The sequence below is a fragment of the Brachyhypopomus gauderio genome, chromosome 18 (genome assembly GCF_052324685.1).
Source record: "Brachyhypopomus gauderio isolate BG-103 chromosome 18, BGAUD_0.2, whole genome shotgun sequence".
In the NCBI taxonomy this organism is placed as follows: Eukaryota; Metazoa; Chordata; class Actinopteri; order Gymnotiformes; family Hypopomidae; genus Brachyhypopomus; species Brachyhypopomus gauderio.
Window position 1 is genome coordinate 3,679,045 of NC_135228.1, and position 23,403 is coordinate 3,702,447.

General features: G+C 45.0%; 1 protein-coding gene across 1 annotated transcript in view; it reads right to left on the reverse strand.

Moving 5' to 3' along the window:
* The window catches only part of LOC143482204 (NACHT, LRR and PYD domains-containing protein 3-like), a 63,140-nt gene that overhangs the window by 24,580 nt on the left and 15,157 nt on the right, over positions 1 to 23,403 (reverse strand). The window contains 1 exon segment of the mRNA XM_076980499.1: positions 10,012 to 11,782. Within this exon segment, the coding sequence (XP_076836614.1) occupies positions 10,012 to 11,782 (1,771 nt within the window).

The following is a 23,403-nucleotide window of genomic DNA, read 5'->3' on the forward strand; positions in this document are numbered from 1 at the left end:
TAGAATGGCACTCGTTTACTTATCTGGGTGTCAACGTCACACAATCATATGACGACCTCTATGACCGCAATTTGAAGACACTTTTAGAGCGTACTAAACAGGGTTTGCAAAGATGGTCACGAATTCCCATTACACTGGCAGGCCGAGTAAACATAGTTAAAATGACAGTACTGCCGCAATTTTTGTATTTATTTCAGATGATCCCGATTCTGTTAACTAAGTCCTGGTTCAACACTCTAAATAGCCATATCACTACATTTATCTGGAGCAACTCCCATTCACGAATTAAAAAGAACCACTTGGAGATGTTCAGAAGCAAAGGGGGTCTGGGCCTACCTAACTTTCTATTCTATTATTGGGCTGCCAATATCTCTAAGCTGAACTATTGGCTGTCAGTGTATGAATATAACCAAGGTCCAGTATGGGCTACCATGGAACTTGCATTCAATCCACAGCTCTCCCCTATCTCTCTCTTAAGTTGTGCCTTACCCGTGGGCCTAAGCTTTCAAGACCTGGGTCCAACTATTAAGATTTAGAAAGCACTTTACTTTTAATCAAGCAAATGTTTTCCTATGAACGTCATAGTCGAATGTTCCATTCTGACTGCATGGGGGTGCCCAAGGATGCTGCTAAGCATTAATTGTTACATGAAATGTCTTTGTTTTCGTTATATGTAGCCTTTTGTCAAATAAAATTATCATAATTTCTGTGTGTGCATTAGCAATAGTCTTCTTCCTTACTACACATTAATAAATCACACCCTGCAGTTGCACAATCCAAATGAGCGGAGCTGAACACGCTACAGGATAGTCAGCATCTGCCGAGATTATAATGGCTACTAAAAAAACTTCAAAAGTATTTTGAAAAAGATAAAGATGAATCAAACAAAGTAAAGTGCAAGTTATGTCATCAACGTCTTTCATTTCACATGACAACAACCAACATGGCATACCATTTAAAATGCGTAAGGCTGAAAAACCAGTTCAGCTGTTTGTCGTTTCGGTTGTGTCGTGTCGTCTCGCCGCGGTGCGTCTCGGCAAGTAGGCCTATAAACATTTTTTGTTGTTGTTTGCTTTTTAAACCCCGTTACTTGAAGCATTACTTATAATTTTTTTGCTGTTGTGTGGCAATTTTTAAAAATATTTTCAGGCAGGTATATTTTATTTAAAATATTTTTGACATTTTACTCAGTGCCTGTCTTACAGTTCGATATGCGCACTGTGCACTGATGGTGACTTTTTTTGTTAATGTTCTCTAACATTTCATTAATAAATAAATAAATAAATAATTAAAGCTGAATAAAGCCAACCTACCATGTTTATTCATTTATCTGAGTGTTTTAGGTTTTTACTTTGAAGTGGAAAAAAGTCCTCAATGAGAACAGGATCCCGTTTAAGGTGCTCTAGATAACAAAAACCCGATTCGACTATTAGTCGACTAAAGGGAAAATCTGACGAATCAGATTAGACTATGAAAATCCTTAGTTGAAGACACCTAATCTCTAATAACCACTTTTTCAGATATCTTCAGCTATGTAGTTTTGCAAAAAAACACCTCCCATTCCCTTCCATCCCAACAAAAATTCAGATCACATTTTAGAATTAGATCCATTTGGAAATGGGGCTATATCAAAAATTTATCAATCAATTCAGGAAATCAGTCCCCCTACTAATGAAATTGTGCTTTCTGAGGAGACCTGGCAACACAGCTTGAATTGTGTACATACCACCTCCTTCTGCATTAGACATGGACTTATTCAGTTTAAAGTTATTCACAGGCTAAACTATTCAAATGCAAAACTAGCCATAATCTTCCCTGGAACCAATCCTGGTGTAACGTATTGACCAGACAGAGAGGGATCTAACTGCGGAAGCTGCGCAGTAACAACAGCAGCGTTTTCGTGGGATGGTCAGGACGGTCCAGGGTCATAACGGGGGGGCAGAATCCGGGAGGTACAGGAGGGCTAGGCAGGAGGCGAGGTCTGGAGAGAAAGCAAGGGTCAAAGCACAGGAGATCGAACAGGCAATGGAAACGCTTGGTATGCTGCATGGGAACGGCAATACTTTGCGACGAGGAAGTGGTGGGAAGGTGTATATATGTGACTGAAAAGGGGGCGTGGTAATTAGTAGCAGGTGTAGCTGGGAGGGACATATCAGACGGCATTCCTTACAGTACCCCCCCTCAAAGGAGCATCTCTTGACGCTCTACGACGAGCCGGGGGTCGACCACGGCGTCGGGGTGCCGGAAAGTTAGGGTGCGCAGCGTGGAAGTCCACGATCATAGTGGGGCAGAGAACATCCCTCGCAGGGATCCAGGCACGCTCCTCTGGGCCATATCCTTCCCAGTCAACCAGGTATTGGAGACCTCTGCGTCGGCGTCGGGACTCCAACAATTCCCGGACTATATAGGCAGGACGACCATCGATGTCCAGAGGCTCCGGAGGCTTGGCAGATACGGGAGGAGTGGTGAAAGGGCTGTAGTGAACTGGTTTCAGGAGAGAGACATGGAAGACAGGGTGAATGCGGTAGTGTGTAGGTAAGAGGAGTTTATATGTAACTGCGTTGACTCTGCTGAGTATCTTAAACGGTCCGATGTAACGTGGGCTGAGTTTTTTGCTCCGGTGTTTCAGATTAAGGTCCCGTGTCGATAGCCATACCCTCTGTCCCGGGTGATAGATCAAAGCAGGAAGACGACGGCGGTCTGCGTTGAGCCGGTGCGTATGTAGGGCGCGTCGTAAATGAACATGTGCCATCTCCCAGGTGCGGGCACTGCGCTTCAACCACTCGTCCAAAGCCGGAACGTCGGCAGGTGTCTTGTCCCAGGGAAAGAACGCAGGTTGGTAACCATAAACACATTGAAAAGGAGTGAGTTTAGTGGCAGAGTGCACAATTTAATTCCGGGCGTACTCTGCCCATGGGAGGTACTTATGCCAATCGTGTTGGGAGACGCAATACTGTCGCAGAAACCTCCCTAACTCTTGGTTGTACCGCTCTACTTCACCATTAGATTGGGGGTGGTAACCCAAAGTTAAACTGACTGTGATACCAAGAAGCTTGCAAAACTGTTTCCAAACTCGGGAGGTAAACTGCGTCCCTCTATCAGAGACGATATCTTCAGGTAAGCCGTATATGCGAAATACATAATTAAACAGATCAAGAGCTGTTTCCATGGCTGTAGGTAGCTTCGGGCGTGGAATTAGACGACACATCTTAGAGAAACGGTCTACGATCACCATTATCACTGTGTTACCTCCTGATGTGGGCAGATCAGTGACGAAGTCGATCGCGAGGTGTGTCCATGGTCGGAGAGGAATGGGCAGAGGAAGGAGTTGTCCCGCGGGAAGAGTACGGGGAGTACGGGACTGGGCACAAATGGAACATGCCAGAACGTAATCACGTATGTCATCCTCCCAGGACGGCCACCAGTAACGTTGTGAAATAAGATATCGTGTGCGTGTGATACCTGGATGGCCTGTGCCTGCTGTGGGCGAGTTGGAGTAAACGCCCCCGGAGAGAGACGGGCACATACTGCTTACCCTCAGGACATTCGTCTGGACTAGGATCAGTGCGTAGAGCTTCGTTCAGTTCTTCTTGTACGTCCCATCTTATGGCTGCGAGGAAGCAGGAATCTTGCAGAATTCGCTCAGGTGCTTTGACTGCCTCGTCCTTCTCGTAGATCCGTGAGAGTGCGTCTGCCTTGACATTTTTAGACCCTGGTCTGTAAGATACGGTGAAGCGAAAATGGGAAAAAAAAGTGCCCACCGGGCTTGTCGTGGATTCAGGCGTCTGGCCGACTTCAAGTACTCGAGATTCTTGTGGTCAGTATAAACTATAAAGGGATGTTCCGCTCCTTCTAACCAGTGACGCCATTGTTCAAGGGCGAGTTTGATGGCCAGGAGTTCTCGGTTTCCGACATCATAGTTCATCTCAGCAGGTGATAATTTCCTGGAAAAGTAGGCGCAGGGGTATAACTTGGGGGAGTTCCCCTGCCATTGTGAGAGACACCTACTCCTACTTCAGAGGCATCTACCTCCACGATGAACTGGAGCTGTGGGTCGGGAAGATGCAGAATGAGAGCGGACGTGAAAGCCTTTTTGAGGAGTGAGAACGCTCGGTCCTCTTCGGCTGTCCAGGTGAAGCGCCGATTTCCCCCACCCCGTAAGAGATTAGTCAGAGGGGCTGCTAACTCACCAAAACCACAGATGAAACAGATGAGCAGGGCGTCAGCCACGTCGTGACAGCCTCCACCTTTTCAGAATCCATGGAGATCCGACCAGGGGAGAGAGTACACCCCAGGAACGTCATCGATGAGCGATGAAACTCGCACTTCTCTGCCTTTACATAGAGATTATGTTCTCGTAGGTGTTGTAGTACAGCAGAGACGTGTCGGACGTGTTCCAAGACAGAAGGGGAGTAAATCAGGATGTCGTCAATATAAACGAATACAAATTTATCGATCATATCGCGGAAGATCTCATCCATGAATGCGTGGAAAACGGAGGGGCTGTTTGTCAGTCCATACGGCATTACTAAGTACTCATAGTGCCCTCTAGCGGTAACAAAGGCAGTCTTCCACTCATCGCCCTCTCTGATACGGATCAGGTTGTAAGCACTCCATAAATCCAGCTTTATGAACACGTTAGCTCCCATAAGGCGTTCTTGTGACGCGGCGATAAAAGGGAGAGGGTACGCATACTTGGATGTAACGGCGTTCAGGGCACGGTAATCGATACAAGGACGCAATCCCCCATCCTTCTTTTCGATGAAGAAGAAACCGGCCGCTACTGGAGAAGTGGAGTGTCGAATAAACTCTTTCTGCAGAGCTTCAGTGACGTAGGACTCCATCACCAGATCTTCAGGACGTGACAGAGGATAAGTTTTTGTCTTGCGAGGTAAGGGGGCTCCAGGTAAGAGGTCTATTGCGCAATCACAGGGACGATGAGGAGGTAGACGACAGGCGCTATCCTTGTTGAAAACGTCAGCAAAGCTTCGATACTGCTCCGGGACGACGTCAGACAGAGGAGAGTCGGGGCTTTCCACCGAGGAGGACCGGAGGGGTAGGTGCATGCATTCGCTGAGGCAGCTGGCCTTCCACCGTATGAGCTCACATCTTTTCCAGGAGATTTCCGGGTCATGTGTAGACAACCACGGGAATCCGAGTATGATGGGATCTCGGGGTGTGGAGATGAGGAAGAATACCCGCATTTCGCTGTGGAACAGGCCTACTCGCAGTTCAATGGGACAGGTACGAAGTGTTATTATACCCTCGCCTATAGGTTGACCGTTTAGCTAATTCACCTTCAAGGGAGGTTCGACAGGTAAGGTGGGGAGGTGTAGGTGATGGGCTAGATCCCGATCTATAAAATCACCGGCAGCTCCCGAATCAACCAAAGCTGACAGGTGCGTGACTATACCTCCCCAGGATATTTGTACGGGTAGGTTTACTTGGTTATTTCTTCGGGTAGCTAGTAAGGACTGACACATAAGTGGGGATCTACCCAGCCGCAAGCACTCGTCAGCAGCATGAAGGCTAGTGTCACGTCTGGGATGGCGGTGTGCAGGATGCGGCGAGGGGGGAGTCAACACTATTAGAACAGTAAGTTTTCAACAACTTGTCAACGTGTATGGAAGCTTGGACGAATTCCGCTAACGTGAGGGTTTCACTCCTGCAGGCGAGTTCGACCTATACATCCGTTTTCAGACCGCAGCGGAATACCGTTTTCAGGGCCGAGTCACTCCATCTACTCCCTGTGGCCAGTGTGCGGAACTCCCTTGCATAGTCGGCTGCACTTCGTTGTCCTTGTTGGAGTTCGTAAAGTCGGTCCCCAACGTCACGGCCGTCTACGGGGTGATCGAAGACAGCTCTGAACAAGGCAGTGAACTGATTCTCGGACTGGAGAGCTGGGTCGTTAAAGTTCCACAATGCTGTGCCCCAAGTACCTGCTACACCCGTGAGAAATGACAGGATGAAGTGAATCTTTTGCTGTTCGGTCTGGAATCGGGCAGGGTGGTATGTAAAGTATATAGAACATTGCATGAGAAAATTTCGGCAGCGGTCAGGAGACCCATCGTAACGCTCAGGTTCTGCCACAGGGACGTTCATGGTTGTAGAAGCAGCAGCGGTGACCAGACAGACAGTTTCCTGGAGCGTAGTGAGGTTTACCCCTTGATCTTGTATGATCTTCGCGAGTTGGTGAATCGTCTCGGTGAGTGTCGTAATGGTAACTTCTGCTGGATCCATGTCATAGGCGAAGTATTCTGTAACGTATTGACCAGACAGAGAGGGATCCAACTGCGGAAGTATACCGCTTTTATTCAAATGAGTCACGTTTACAAGAAACGGCACGAGTATCACTAGCGCTAGGCGCAGTAACAACAGCAGCGTTTTCGTGGGATGGTCAGGACGGTCCAGGGTCATAACGGGGGGGGGCAGAATCCGGGAAGTACAGGAGGGCTAGGCAGGAGGCGAGGTCTGGAGAGAAAGCAAGGGTCAAAGCACAGGAGATCGAACAGGCAATGGAAATGCTTGGTATGCTGCATGGGAACGGCAATACTTCGCGATGAGGAAGTGGTGGGAAGGTGTATATATGTGACTGAAAAGGGGGCGTGGTAATTGGTAGCAGGTGTAGCTGGGAGGGACATATCAGACAGCACTCCTTACACCTGGGTGTACAAGATGTCATCATAGTCCAGCCACATTAGACCATGTGTTTTGGTCATGCAACTTATTAACTGATTTTTAGGAGAAGATTTTTGAAGCAGTCTCTTATATATGTGGGGGAACAGTGGATCCTAATCCCACTATTGCAGTCTTTGGGGTATCTCCACTGGAAGAACAATTCACAGCTCTCCAGTCAAATGCTATTGCTTTCGCTACACTGATGGCCCAGAGGCTGATTCTCCACGAGTGGAAATCAGTGAAACCCCCCTCTTTCAAACATTGGGTCAGAGAAGTACTGGCAATGATTCCATTGGAGAAGATGAGATATAATCAGACTGGCAACTGTACTAAATTTATCAAAATGTGGGCTCCTTTTATAGAATTTGTTGATAGCATAACCTTAGTTTGATGCATCATGCTGCAATCTTATTCATATGTATGGTCAACAAGTTTTTAGTGTTATTCAATTAGTCTAAGACATTTGGTATAATCTCTGATCAAGAAGAAACACAGAGCAGATAAAGAGTTTACTCTCATGTGTGTAGGTCATATTTCTTCCAGTCATTTTTTTTTCTTTCTCCTTTTTGTATTATCATTTTGTGTGTGTATAATTGCATTTGGATAGATGCTTGTGAATGTGTTAGGATAGTTACAGGTGTTGTCACGTTGCGGTCCCCGACCCCTCCCTTTTGGGTGTGTTTACGTCGTCTGCGTCTACTCTTCTGCGTCTGTGGATCTCCGTGGATGCGGTTATGTCTTGTGATCATCCGTCTCACCCGTGGCTCGTTTCGTCATCACATGGGGTTTATGTAGTTTGTCTATTTAATGTGCATTCGCGCAGTGTCCTGTGCTCGTCGTTGTTTGAGTCGTTGAGTCTGCACGTTGTGTATGTGTACATGTGTTTTTCGTGCGCTATCTGTGCTTAAGGTTAAAAATAAAAGTAACGTCAGTGCAAGCCAGAGTGGTCTCGTGCCTCGTCCTTCCAGCCGCACCATACGTCACAGAACGACGAGCCGAAGATGCCAGGCTATGCCACCAGGGCCAAGAAGGGGAAGAGGCCCAGCAGGCACCACCATGCTTCGTCCCCTGCCCAGCACCGCAAGGCCACCGCCAACCCCGAGCTGATGGTGCAGGACCCGTTATGTGCGTGCATGCTGCGTCAGGCTCGGGAGACCACAATCCCCGGGATGGCAGACTACTACCGCGAGGAAGCGGTACGGATATGGAGGGAGCGACACCCCTCTCCTTCCCGAGAGCTCTCGCCTCTGAGGGTGGGTGCCTTCGAACTCTGCTCCACCGGAAAAACCCCGGAGTGCGAGTTCTCGGAGGAGGAGGAAGGCGAGGAAGAAGACGAGGGTGAAGACCACGCTCCCTCTGTGTGTTCCGCCCCCACCGTGGATTATGGTGAGGGTGAGGAGGAGGAAGATGGCTATCCTCCTTCAGTGTGTTCCGCCCCCACCGTAGGGCACGGTGAGGGTGAAGAGGAAGAAGAGGAGGCGAACTATCCCCCCTCCGTGTGCTACGCCCCCACTGAATACTACGGTGAGGGCAAGGAGGAGGACCGGCCTCCCTTCGTGTGCTCGGGTTATACCGAGTACACGGATAGCGAGCAGTACACGGAGGAAGAGGAGGGGGGGGGAGTTCGTGCCATTCGGAGTACTCAGCTGGGACCGTGAAGGGGAGGAGGATGCCTGAGGAAGGCGTGTTCTCCGCGCACTCCGAGGGCAGCGCCATGGACTACTCTCGGGGTGAGAGCCCGGAGCAGCCCATGAGCTGGAGCCTTGGCAGTGAGGAGGAGGAGATGGAGATCGAGGACACTCCCACTGTTGAGTCCAGAGAGAGGGCGCTGGAAGGAGAAGGTCCCCGGTATGGTCGACCGAGAGGAGAGAGAGAGCGCGGGCGGGGCCATCCTGTGGCGCGCCCCTCGGGGGCTACTGGAGAGACCAGACGCGCTGCACCAAGCGGGTCCGCCGGCCGCACTGCACCTGGTGGAGGGTTTGCGGCGAGGGCGGGAAGAGGACCACCCACCGCAGCGCCTGCAGCTTCCGCAGCTTCCGCAGCTCCTGTGTTCTCCCCACTGGCAGCTCTCCTCCTGGTGCGAAGCCTGGCGCCGTCTACATGTTTGTACCTGTGTTCGTGAACATTCCCATATGTCTGCCTAATCCCCTCTTCCCTTTTGTGCATCTGTGTGTGAATGTTCCTGTTTGTGTGTTCGTTAACGTCCCGTTATGTGCGTCTAACGTGTTTTCCCCGGTCTTCCCAGGGAGGGTGTTCTAGGCTGTTCGTGGCGGACTCTACACCGAGGGCGGTCATCTCCCAGACGCAGGGCTGAGCGCTTCGGGTCCGCCCATCGATGTGGGTTCGGGGCACTTGGTGCTGTTGGCACCTCGGGACGGGTAGTGCCCTTGGTGGGGGAGTCTGTTACGTTGCGGTCCCCGACCCCTCCCTTTTGGGCGTGTGTTTACGTCAGGGGTGGCCAACCCGCATGCGGCTCTTTGCCTGGTTTCGTGCGGCTCCCCAGCCGGTCCGCGGGCTCACCTGCACTAACGGGGCGACACACTGCTACATTTTCGTGGTGCGCGGTTTGTTGTTTACAAGCCTAGCGAGCCGCTAATACTTTTAAAATCGCCGTAGTGGAAAACACGCATTTGACTGTCTTCACAGCTAATAATTTAACACCCCCCCCCCCCCCCCCCCCGCTCAACAACTTACACTCGCCGCCCGCCCCAAACCCCCCCCCCCTGCTCGACAACTTACACTCCCCACCCCGCCCGACAACTTACACTCGCCACCCCCCCGCTCAACAACTTACACTCGCCAATGCATGATGTGGCTCTTTGCCGTTACACAGTACAAAAAATGGCTCTAGGTCTCTGGCGGGTTGGCCACCCCTGGTTTACGTCGTCTGCGTCTGTGGATCTCCGTGGGTGCGGTTATGTCTTTTGATCATCCGTCTCACCGGTGGCTCGTCTCGTCATCACGTGGGGTTTATGTGGTTTGTCTATGTAATGTGCGTTCGCGCAGTGTCCTGTGCTCGTCGTTGTTTGAGTCTGCACGTTGTGTATGTGTACATGTGTTTTTCGGGCGCTATCTGCACTTAACATTAAAAATAAAAGTAATGTCAGTGCAAGCCAGAGTGGTCTCGTGCCTCGTCCTTCCAGCCGCACAGTACATCACAGGTGTCATACAACATGCATACGTTAATTTATATGTGTATTTTATATACACTCAGGTGCTGTTCTTTGCATTGCTTTGGGGGGGGGGACTACTGAAAGGGTTTGTTTTTTGTAATGTTGTCTCTCAATGATCTATAAATAAAATTATATATATAAAAAAAGAAAAAGTACTCACACAACTTTTCTGGATGCTCTGACCACTGGCATTAGTCTCAGTAGACATTCCTCTGATGGGTAATATTTCCTCAGGTCAAACTCATCCAGCTCTTCTTCTGAGTTCAGCAACACAAACACCAGAGCTGACCACTGAGCAGGAGAGAGACTAGCTCCACATAAACGATGATTACCTTGTCTGTACACGTATGTTTGGACTTCCTGCACTAGAGAATGATCATTCAGTTCATTCAGACAGTGGAACAGATTGATTGATTTCTCTGGAGAGGGATTCTCCCTGATCTTCTCCTTGATGTACTTGACTATTTCCTCTTTGCTGTGAGATCTGCTTCCTGTCTGTGTCAGTAGACCTCGTAAGAGAGTCTGATTGGACTCCAGTGAGAGACCCAGAAGGAAGCGGAGGAAAAGGTTCATGTGTCCATTCTCACTCTGTAAGGCCTTGTCCACTGTGTTCTTAAGGAAGTCAGACATCGTTGACCTTTTGACGTCATGTAGGTCTGAAGAGGTTTGATTTTCCAGCTCATTTGTGTTGTTGGAGATGAAGGAGAGAAATGCCTATAAAGCAGCCAGAAACTCCTGAACACTCAGATGCACAAAGCTGAACACCTTCCCCAGGTGCAGCCCAAACTCCTCTCTGAAGATCTGGGTACACACTCCTGAGTACACTGACACTTCTTTGACATCAATGCCACACTCTCTCAGGTCTTCCTCATAGAATATCAGGTTGCCCTTTTCCAGCTCCTTAAAGGCCAGTTTTCCCAGTGCCAGAACACTCTTTGTAGTCTGGTCAATATCAGTGTCAGATTTGCCATGGTACTTTCTGCTCTTGTGTTTGATGTGAAAGTTCAGGAAGTGTGTGTACATCTGAGTCAGAGTCTTGGGGATCTCTCCACTCTCTGCTTCACCCAACATTCTCTCTAGAACAGTGGCTGCAATCCAACAGAAGACTGGAATGTGGCACATGATGTAGAGGCTTCTTGATAACTTCATGTGTGAGATGATTCTGTTGGCCAAGATCTGATCACTGATTCTCGTCCTGAAGTACTCCTCTTTCTGAGGGTCACCGAACCCTCGTACCTCTGTTACCTGGTCAACACACTCAGGAGGGATCTGATTGGCTGCTGCTGGTCGAGAGGTTATCCAGAGAAGTGCAGATGGAAGCAGATTCCCCTTGAGGAGGTTTGTCAGCAGCACATCCACTGAGGTCAACTTTGTTACATCCCACAAACTCTCATTGATCTGGAAATCTAGAGGAAGTCGACATTCATCCAGACCATCAAAGATGAAAATGACTTTGTAAGCATCTATTAATTGTAATTGTTTTGTTTCTGGGAAAAAGTGATGAAGCAGACCCATCAGACTGAACTTTTTCTCCTTCATCAAATTCAGCTCCCTAAAAGGAAGTGGAAATATGAAGAGGACGTCCTGATTGGCTCTTCCTTCAGCCCAGTCCAGAATGAACTTCTGCACAGAGACTGTTTTCCCAATTCCAGCAACTCCTTTAGTCAGCACTCTTCTGATGGGTTTGTCTTTAAAGAGGTCATTACATTTGATGGGTGTCTCCTGTGTTGTTGGTCTCCTGGATGCTGTCTCTATCTGTCTCACCTCATGTTCATTATTGACCTCTCCACTCCCTCCCTCTGTGATGTAGAGCTCTGTGTAGATCTCATTCAGAAGGGTTGAGCTTCCATGATCTGATATTCCTTCATTTATTTTTTTACATTTCTCCAGTAGTTTGTGTTTCAACTTTTGCTGATATAAAGAGACCAGCTCTAAAACAACAGAAATACATGATAATGTCAGGAATGTCACCTGATAGCCATTAAGAACTCAGCTGTTCCTCATCACCACGCCCACATTCCAGGCATTCATATACACCGTCATCACAACACCTCGTCGCGAAGTATTGCCAACTATGCTCAACTATGTCTGAGCAGGGCTGTGTTTAACTATGGGTGTTGTACAGTGTTAGTTGTGTGACCAGGGCTGTGTTTAACTGTTGGTCTTGTACAGTGTTAGTGGTGTGACCAGGGCTGTGTTTAACTGTTGGTCTTGTACAGTGTTAGTGGTGTGACCAGGGCTGTGTTTAACTGTGGATGTTGAACAGTGTTAGGGGTCTGAGCAGGACTGTGTTTAACTGTGGATGTTGTACAGTGTTAGTTGTGTACAGTGTTAGTTGTGTGACCAGGGCTGTCTTTAACTGTGGGTGTTGTAGTGTTAGTTGTGTGACCAGGGCTGCGTTTAACTGTGGGTGTTGTACAGGTTAGTAGTGTGACCAGGACTGTGTTTAACTGTATAAAGGACTTTGGGGTCCCAGTAGACTGTGGTGCTGGAGTACAGAGTTCAGCTTCAGGAGACTGAAGACCAGCAGACTGTATCAGAGTAGGACGTGTGGACAGGACTGAGCCTACTGTGTGTCAGAGTCAGAGGGGGTTTATTGATCAGTGTTATGTTTTGTTGAATTCTAGGTTTGAAATGGATTTCTAAATTGTTCTTAACTCAGTTCTTGGTATAACTGTGTGTTCATCATTATAGGTGCATGCTGGATAGCTGTGGTGAGTGCTGGTGTTGTGAATAAGGAGGGAAGCTGGTATTGGTATTGGATATGTATTAATTTGATTCTGATGGACATGAGTTAGTAACTGTAATAGGTTCCTCTTTCTTTAGTTGAGGGGGCATTACACCCTGTATATGAACATGAGATAGTATCTGTAATAGGTTCCTTCTTCCTTTAGTTGAGGGACCATTACACCCTGTATATGGACATGAGTTAGTAAATGTAATAGGTTTTAGATTTAACCAAATGAATGTGTTTGAGTTTTTTTCCTCTTTAAGAATATTGATTTTAACATCAGACATAATACCCAAATAAAGTAATTATTACCAAACTGTGTATCTGTATTGCTGTTATCTGTAACATATGGAAGAGACAGAGAGGGATCCTTATGCAAAAGCACAGTGCTCTTTATTTGGTCACACCACTAACACTGTACAAGACCAACAGTTAAACACAGCCCTGGTCACACCACTAACACTGTACAAGACCAACAGTTAAACACAGCCCTGCTCACACAACTAACACTGTACAACACCCACAGTTAAACACAGCCCTGCTCAGACCTCTAACACTGTACAACAGGGGTGGGCAATTAATTTTTACAAGGGGCCACATGAGAAACCTGAATTGTGTCAGAGGGCCACACAAATAAAAATGACATCATTACGGTGGCCCCGCCCACCTCGCACGAACTTCCGCAAACGGTGGAGGCGTTTATACTTGCCGCTTCACATTCTGTGTAGTGTTCTCCGAAACGATGTGTTAGTATAAAGAAACACCCCTCAAAAACAATGGAAGGAACATTTACCTGACCAATTTTAATGTTGATTTTTGTTTCAGATTTGAAAAGTGCTGGAATTTAGGCTAAATACTTGAAAATGTTTGAAACTGTAACTACTTAGTTTCACAACAAATAGCCATCTGAATGAACAGTTTTCTTGTATTACATTAACAAATACGAGCCTCTTGTAATTCCAGGACGAAACATGGGAGAATGTGAAGACTTTAAACAACCATTAAATAATTTAATTAAAAAGCGAATTATTTTGAATCATTTCGAGTATATGTATAAATATTTAACTTAATTAAGTTTAACGTGCTGGGAAATATTGAAATGGACCTTGAAAGTGACGTACAAATGCTTTAATTCCACCTTGTAAAGGTGTATGAATCCTGCAAACATGACTTTGTCCATCGCGCTGAGGCGCGGCGTGCGCGCGAAGTTACAAAATTCGAGAGGTGCACGACCTCGCGAATCAACAGCACGCGAGACCCTCGCGCACGGGCAGAGCCACCGCGATTACGTCATTTTCGCCGCACGGACCCCCGCGATGTTCGAGCCACGTCGGCTTAAACCTAGCTTTAGAGCACTTCTACGGCACTTTCAAGGTCCATTTCAATATTTCCCAGCTGACTCAGGTTCTCTTTAAGCTCAGTTTCTGGAATGGAAAACCCTGAGTTTTCGTTAACTCTGAGTTTACTTACCCGGTTTCATCACTGAATCCGTTTTCTGGAATATCCCCTGTTCAGTCAGCTATTTGTTGTGAATCGAAATACACTTACAATTTCAAGCATTTTCAAGTACTTTAGCCAACATTCCAGCACTTTTCAAACCTGGAACACAATTCACAATTATAATTTGTCACGTAAATGTTCCGCCGTTCACGGAGGTTCGTGCGAGGGGTGCGGAGTTGCGTGCTACGTTCACTAGCAAAAGTATAACTTGTCGCTGATCACCTACAGTGTTTCTTGCACAGCTCACACACAAGCACGTACATCCACACGGAATTAACAAAAACGTAGCGCTTTCAAAATAAAAGCGTCACAGTTGTATTGCACGCACGACATAGATATTTGTTAAATTTATGATTGGCCTCTCGCGGGCCGTGGTTTGCCAGGTCTGCTGTACAACATCCACAGTTAATCACAGCCCTGCTCACACAACTAACACTGTACAACATCCACAGTTAATCACAGCCCTGCTCACACAACTAACACTGTACAATGCCCACAGTTAATCACAGCCCTGGTCACACAACTAACACTGTACAATGCCCACAGTTAAACATAGCCCTGGTCACACAACTAACACTGTACAACGCCCACAGTTAAACACAGCCCAGGGGGGTATTCCAAGAAGCGAGTTAAGCGATAAAACTGGGTAAGTTAACTCAGGATTCACGGAAACTCAAGAAACCGAGCTTAGAGAGAACCTGAGTCAGTTACTATAGCAACTTATGCTCTGAAGCTAACCTGCTCGCTGGCAGGTTAACTTGTACCTAAACCAGAGCTACAAACACGTCATCATGACCAGTCGGCTAAAAATGCTTAGTAGTTTGGTGCTCTATGAGACATTTTACAGCACAAGAAAATGATTTCACGGTGGTCTTAGAGGGCAAACGGTACGATTTGACTTGATGTGTATGTGACCTGGCTGGTGGGGACGGGAGAAGAAGTCTATCTGTAACCGTGCGTGCTGTGCTGAAGACGCTTCCTTCCACTCGCTGAACTGAACTGCTGCTGCAGCGCATCTGGTGTTAAAGGAAGAGAGAGGTCGAGTGTGTGCGAGGTGGTGGCTCATTTCAGGGCATTGTTTTTAAATCGCTTAGGTTTTCAAAAGATCATTTCAAACCGACCTCAGTAAAATGATGATAATAATAATAATAATAATAATTATTATTATTAAAAAACGAAGTTTCAAAAGGGCACTTTCGTTGATAAAGGGCAGAGTTGGTGGTGCTTTAGTACCACCTGAGGTCTATATGTGCACGCCACTGATTACTTACATCCACAACATTATTAAGTGTCACATTTCAAATATGACACATCGCAGCCCTCAATTCTCTCCAGATTTTTATACATCGCTCTTCGTTTTTTTGCTAGTGTAAGTTTTTTTTTTTTTTTATAGTGTAGGAGATGCGGAACCTGTCAGCAATTTAAAGCTACTGTATGTCGGTCTGTCTGAAAAGTATGTCTGGCATTAAAACGGCTAGTGCCCAGTTTTGTTGTGTTTCCTGGGCATTATGGACATCAAAGAGGAATTCTACAGCATCGTAGCTTTGTCTTTAATTCACACGGACAATAAAGAAATTAAGCATATATTAATATATAACAAACTTCATTCCATTTACATTTTAAGGATTTCCTAGAGTGATTGGTGGAACCCACATATGCTTTCTATTTGTAACGCAGCATGGGCTGCAGAGCGCGGGGACAGACACAAATGCTGAGAAGAGCGAGATTTATTACAGGACATTCCATAATCATCGTCACTAAAGCAGTCAGGGGTCATAACGGGGGGGCAGTCCGAATAACACAGATACACGGGGATAACGCAAACAAGGCAAACACGAGCAAGGCAGGGAAACGCAGAGAACACGAACCACAGGCGAACGGCAATCCAAACTGGAACAAACCACAACAACCAAACATCCAAAACAACCGACGAGGGACAAGGGACACTCAGGGACTATATATACAGGACTTTAAACAGGGAACAGGTGAGGGCAACAGGGCAACGGGTGTGTGGTAACAAACGAGGAATCACGGAGACAAACGAGTGGGGCGGGATAAACAGGCACAGAACACCGACACAAGGGAATCCGGAGTGACAGCTAAGGGAGGGGCCGCGGCCATACGTGATACTATTACAGCACAACTAAAACATGAAGGCGATTACATAAACAGAAAATCCATCCATAGAATTAATGTACAGGTACTAACCTTTATAATCCTTAATTAATAATGTACTTATCTTTAATGGTAACAAAAATAACGTAGCTATTGTAACTGACCGTTCTCCCCATCAAGATCATATGTGATGCTTCCCACCTCATCACAAATGTTGAAGCCAGATGGCCAGGATCCGTGCATGATTCCACACTGTACAACAAATTTGAACAGGGTAGGCCTGCAGTAGTTTTGCTACTTGTTCACATGCAGTGTAATAGTTAAATCATTGCAAAACCGTAGTGTGATTATAGGACACTGACGGCCTCCTTCATGGAGACAGAGGGTATCCCTGCCTGTCCTATAGCCTACCTTATGACTCCTTATTCAGATCCTGCACCTGGACCACAGTCCCACTACAATCAGGCCCACAGCAAAACCAAGGCAATAATTTAAATGACCCTAGGAATCATCGAGGCCAGGTTCCAGTGCCTGAAGGGGCTCAGAGTAACCCCTGATAGGGGGTGCCACATAATAATGGCATATGTGGTATTACACAACATTGCAACCATCCAGGAAGAGCGACAGCCTACCATCTCTGACATGCCCACAGATGAGGAACCTTACATGCATGTGGGTGACAACAGAGATGGTGGAGTTGTCAGAGACTCCATCTGCAATCACTGCTTTTCACATTAAATTATGCACCCCCCCCCAACCCTGTAACCGTTTAATATACAATACAGTCAAATTATTCCTGTAACTAAATATATTTTAGAAAATATTTTAAGAATAAGATATAGTTATGTACAGCCATACCACTTTGTACAATATTCTTATACTTCATTTTTATCTGATGCTTTTTACACCACTCAGATTAGACCTGGAATTAGTAAGTGTTCAATAAAAAAAATTAAAACCTCAATACAGTATTATAAATGTGGAGAATATAATAAAAATAATCGCACTCTTCTGCTAAATATAAAAATATCATTTTCACTCACGCATTAACTCTGTCACTATACTAGTGGTGGGACTTTACCGTGTTAATTTCGATTAATTAATTACAGGAAAATTAACACACTAAAAAAATTAACGCATTTTAACGCATGAGACACTTTTGCACTGCCACGAGTTCCAGACATACAGATTATATGGACGCACAATAAGATCATGATGGAGATGACTGAAGAGGCTACGCTGGTGGATGGGAAATTTAAATATAAGAAACTTCCAGATGGAAGTACAAACACAAATAGTGTTATTTGCACTTTATGTAGGAAGGAGTTCACTTATCACGGGAGCACTTCCACCCTTCGTTACTACCTCAACGCAAAACATGTTGGGGCTAACGCACAGGTCAGTAATGATAACTTAGCTGCTAAAGGTATTCCTAGTACGATAGGGTGACCAAACGTCCGTATTTCCCGGGACATGTCCGTGAGGAAATGTCCTGGTTTTTAAATTACCTTCATTGGACCATTAAGACTGGATTAAACTTTGACTCTGCACGCGTTTATACATGACGCGTCACATTATTTGCATTGTTGTTCGTTTTCTGTGGTCGAAGATAAAGACTTACAAGAAGCACTGCACATTGCGTCAACTGATGCAAGTTACGAACTACTGTCCAGAAAGACAATGTCGAAGAAAATCCAGCAGCTGTAGGTTTTGGAAAGGGACTGGGGATCACTGGACCTCTGTTAGCAACAAGAATTATCTTGGTGTGACAGCTCATATTATAGATGATGAATCTATAGATGATGAAGATCCAGTCATTTGCTTTGAGTCATTTGCTTTGACCACTAGGCACTATGGAAATGTCTGTGGCAGAGGCCTGGGAAATTAAAGAAAAATATACCATCTAAAATAGTATCTTCTGTTTTACTTCAATTCTTCCAATATCCTGAGCAAAACTCCCAAAATTAAACAATATTTTTGGTCAGAATTTCCAGTGTTCTGAACTGGTTTCTGCACTGTAAAAAATTTTGAATTTACGGTAATAAACTATAAAATAGCAACAGTAAAAGATCATAAAGTAGAAAACAGTATATCACTGTAACAGATGCAATAGTTTACTTTAAAAAAATAAACGGAATATAAAATTAATTTTTACAGTCATAATATGTAGAAAGCACACATTTTTTATGTTAATTTCAATATTTTAGGTAAAATATATTGGAAAATTCCGTAATGTAGTAAACAAGGAATTACCCTAAAAATAAAAAAAATATTCAGTCTAAATTACAGATTTTGCTGATGAATAGCCTACATTTCAAGTTACAGTGAAAACCATTCATCAATGAGCAAAATCGCACCTTGATTTCTACAGAAAGACGTAAAATGGACACAGATTAAGTGTTATATCGCCGGTGGATGGCGCCAGAGCTAGCGAACTAGTAACGTATTGAATCATATATGGGGATCTGATGTAAATAAACTGGATATTTTTTTTCGGCGTGAGATATCGGAAATACGGGACAAATACGGGACAAATAAAAATACGGGATGATGCCGGGACAGAGCAGTAAAATACGGGACTGTCCCGGCCAAAACGGGACACTTGACAGGTATGCTCTCCGCTCGCATTACCGTCTGGACTCGGACATATACAACTACTGCCGCTCTGTCTGACTTAATCGCCGACCGCGCTACATACACCGATCAAGTAAAACTCGACCTAGGCTGCTCCAGCTATCAGCCTGTATCCCAGCTGTTTGGACAAATGGCCGTGGCTACAGGAAATATAAACACAGCCGTGGAGTCGACACTAGTGTTTTGCGCCCTGTCCCACAAGCTACTATCTCATCCCAATCCTCCGATTCATCTGGTCTGTTTAATCTAGCTTTATTTAACTGCCGTTCGCTCACAAACAAAGCTACTCTACTAAACGACTTAATTGAACATAAGCAACTTGATATGCTGTTTCTCACGGAGACTTGGCAGACACAGGGGGACTTTATGCTCCTAAATGAAGCTTCTCCTCCTGGATTTACATACTTTTGTTCACCTAGACTAACAGGTAGAGGTGGCGGGTTAGGTGTCATTTTCAACAAGAAGGTGAGACTAACTCTGCTTAAACTACATGAAGTCTTTGCTTTGGAATATATGGCTTTAAAGGTGTCTGGCTTGTCCACTGTGAGTTTACTGTTGATATATCGCCCACCTAAACTGTCCACTGCTGACTTTTTATCTGAACTTGGTGAACTACTTACCATCGCTAGCTCCAAGTCTCCATCTCTGGTCCTACTCGGAGACTTTAATATCCATATGGACACTGTTTCATCTTTATCCACTGAATTTTTATCTCTGCTCAAATGTTTTGATTTAACTCAACATGTAGATTTTCCCACGCACAATCAGGGCCATATTCTTGATTTAATTTGTTCTGCTGGATGTACTGTTAATAACATCTCTGGTACTGGCTTGGGTATATCTGACCACAAAGTTATCACTGCTGGCCTCTGCCTGCCTATACCTAAGACCCCCTCTAAAATGACAATATCCTTTCGTAATCTTTCTGCTGTTGATTCTCTCGCCTTCTCCAAACATCTCAAATCTTCTTTATTCCCTTCGATTTGTAACATATCTAACGTTGAGGATGCTGTCTCTTTGTATAATGATACACTCGCTCCACTTAAGACGAGGACTGTACCATCCACGCACACCTCTCCCTGGTTCACCCCTGAACTACACACACTGAAATCGACCGGCAGGCACCTTGAGCGTCTCTATAAAAAAACAGGTCTTCAAGTTCACGCTATGGCCTTTGCTGAACATATGCTCACCTACAAATCTGCACTACAATCTGCCCGTTCTCTGTACTACTCCAACCTTATACATGGCTCCAGACATGACCCTAAACATCTCTTCTCTATTGTCAACAAAATTTCTTGCCCTACTACTCACACAGTCTCATCCTCTCCTGAAATCTGTACTTCTTTTCTCAATCATTTCCAAGATAAAATTACTTCCATAAACAAAGGTTTTCCTAGCTCACCCTCCCCTGACTTCTCTTTCTCTCCTCCCAGTCCTATTAACACTCTGTTTTCTCATTTCTCTCCGGTTTCTGTCAGCAACACTGCCGAAATAATTTCTAAGTCCAAATCCTCATCCAGTCCACTTGACCCCGCCCCAACTTCCCTCCTAAAGCTCTGTCTTTCGGACATAAGTACTCCTATAACACATATAATTAATCTCTCTCTCTCCACTGGTTATGTTCCCTGTTCTCTTAAAACGGCTGCCATTACTCCTGTTATTAAAAAACCTTCTCTTGATAGTTCTGACATACAATCCTACAGACCAATTTCCAATCTACCTTTTATTTCTAAAGTTCTTGAGAGAGCTGTCGCCATACAGTTACAGGCTTTTCTCACCACCAACAATCTCTTTGAGACATTCCAGTCTGGATTTCGTACCTTACACAGCACTGAGACTGCTCTTCTCAGTGTTTTGAATAACCTGCTCCTGTCCTCTGACTCTGGGCGTGCATCTGTCATTCTTCTCCTTGATTTAACTGCTGCTTTTGAGACAGTTAATCACAAAATACTCCTCTCACGTCTCTCCAGTTTTGGTCTGTCTGGCACTGTGCTCTCTTGGTTTTCATCCTACCTTACTAACAGATCTCAGTTTGTCAGTATAGGAAAGCACAAATCCATTTCTGTCCCAGTCACCCAGGGAGTACCACAGGGTTCCGTTCTTGGTCCCCTACTATTCATTACATACTTACTTCCTCTTGGTAACATTATTCATTCCTTCAACATCAACTATTACTTTTATGCGGATGACACACAGCTGTATCTGGATCTCCACCCTTCTGACTCTTTCCCTCCTACCACACTGCTGTCCTGCATCCAGGAGATAACTCACCGGTTAAACAATAACTTCCTCAAACTAAATCCTACTAAAACTGAGTTCATGATCATCGGCACCAAGTCAGCCATCTCTGCCCTCTCCAACTGTAGTCTATCTGTTGATAATATCCAGGTTGCCCAGTCTTCTGTTGTGCGTAACCTAGGCGTTTCATTTGACTCCTCTCTCACTTTCATCCCACACATAAACTCTATCCGTAAATCTGCTTTTTTCCATCTCCGCAAAATTGCCAGGCTCTGCCCCATACTTTCACTAAAAGATGCCGAATCCCTGGTACATGCATTCATCACTTCCAGACTAGATTACTGTAACTCCCTGCTTTATGGTCTACCTGCTAAATCACTTCGCCCCCTACAACAGATACAAAATTCTGTAGCCAGAGTTCTAATGTCCACAAAGAAATCTGCACACATCACTCCTATCCTCCATCAGTTACACTGGCTTCCTATCTCTGAACGCATCCACTATAAAATCCTACTCCTAACATTCAAATTTCTGCATGGTCTTGCACCCTTCTATCTCTCCAACCTTCTCCACCTTCATACCTCATCACGTCAGCTCAAGTCCTCTAACCTAGGTTTGCTCTCCGTCCCACGACACAGACTCTCTACTATGGGTGGCAGATCATTCAGTGTTGCTGCCCACACCCTCTGGAATTCGTTACCTCCCTCTATTCGCTCCTCTGACTCTCTCTCTACTTTCAAAACTCAACTCAAGACTTTCCTCTTTTCTCAATATTTCCACTCTTTCTAAGCCCTGTATTTTTCCCCTTTCATTTGTGTACAGCGACCTTGGGTTTAAGAAAGGCGCTATATAAAATAAACATATTATTATTATTATTATTATTATTATCAAGTCTTGTGTTATCATTGCTGCCTTCAGTCGAATGGTGACTGTAGAGACGCTTCTCCCGGCTGTTCTTTACTCAATTACGTTTTACGTAATGTTCTCTGATTAGTTTATTGCTGCCAGTGTACACATTATGTATCTGTGTCAGGGACAGATTTTTGAATTCAGTGCACATACAAGGCGCACTGCTGATTTTTGAGAAAATTTAAGGCTTTTCTGCTTAAAGTCTGAAAAATTGTGTAGCGTTGGTCCACTGGGGGCGGCGCTACTTCCCATGAGCCCCCGCGGTTCCGTTATTGATACGCGTTATGTGTAAGTGTTATGACATGCTGTTGTTGATTATGTATTTGATTGTGTTTTGTTAGTTTAAGTCACCCTCTATTAGTTTATGTAGTTGTACATTGGCTGAGTCTACCTACTGTGTTTGTGTAATATTACAGTGCCAATGACCTGCCCTCATGTTTCACGTATTGTGTGTAACACGCGTGATCACGGTTTCATGCGTGATTACGTTGCTAAGGCAAAATAAATGTGCCTTGTTGTCTTAAAATGCGGCAACAACTGGGCGGCCTGAGTGATGGGGGTCTGCCAGTAATTTACTGTGAAGTTGGACTTTTCAATAAAATACTGTAAAATAATAATGGTTGTAATGTGTTCTTCATAGAGATAAACAGTAAAACAGTTGTTTTTAAAATGATTCACCGTAAATAGGTTTATTTTAAAAAGTTGTTAATTTTACAGCGTATTATTGTAAGCTGTAAAAAGTCATTTTCCGTAAAAAGAACGGTTCTAAATTATGCAAATTTACAGTTGTCAAAAAAGATACCGTAGTGTTTTTTACATTGTCAGCATTTTTTTTACGGTGAAGTTCTGGCAACCACAGCTGCCAGTATTTTACCGTAAATTTACCGGATTTTTTTTACAGTGTGCACTCATCTATTGGTCTTTCTCATGTTAAATACTGAAACGCGATTAAAATGCGATTAATTTCGATTAATTAATTACAAAGCTTCCGATTAATTCGATTAATTTTTTTAGTCGAGTCCCACCCCTAATTTATATTTAATAATATCTAAATATTCTGCATATGCAGTCATTAATATTTCAAGCTAGTGGTGTGAAATACGATGCTCGGCTGATTTTCGCATTTAAATCCATGATAAATCTTATTTTCTGCGTTTCATTAAGAATGCCTTTTATAGTTACGCGTGAATGCGCTTCTGTCTGGGTCAACCTACTCAGAGTTGAGCGACCCTGATTACTTTAACTCCGATCAGCCGTTTTGGAACCGAAAACTCTGAGTATGTCAGCTCGGGGTATGACAACTCAGAGTTCAGGGTTAAGTTTAGAGTTTGGTAAACCCGCTTTCTGGAATACCCCCCTGGTCACACAACTAACACTGTACAACACCCATAGTTAAACACAGTCCTGCTCAGACCTCTAACA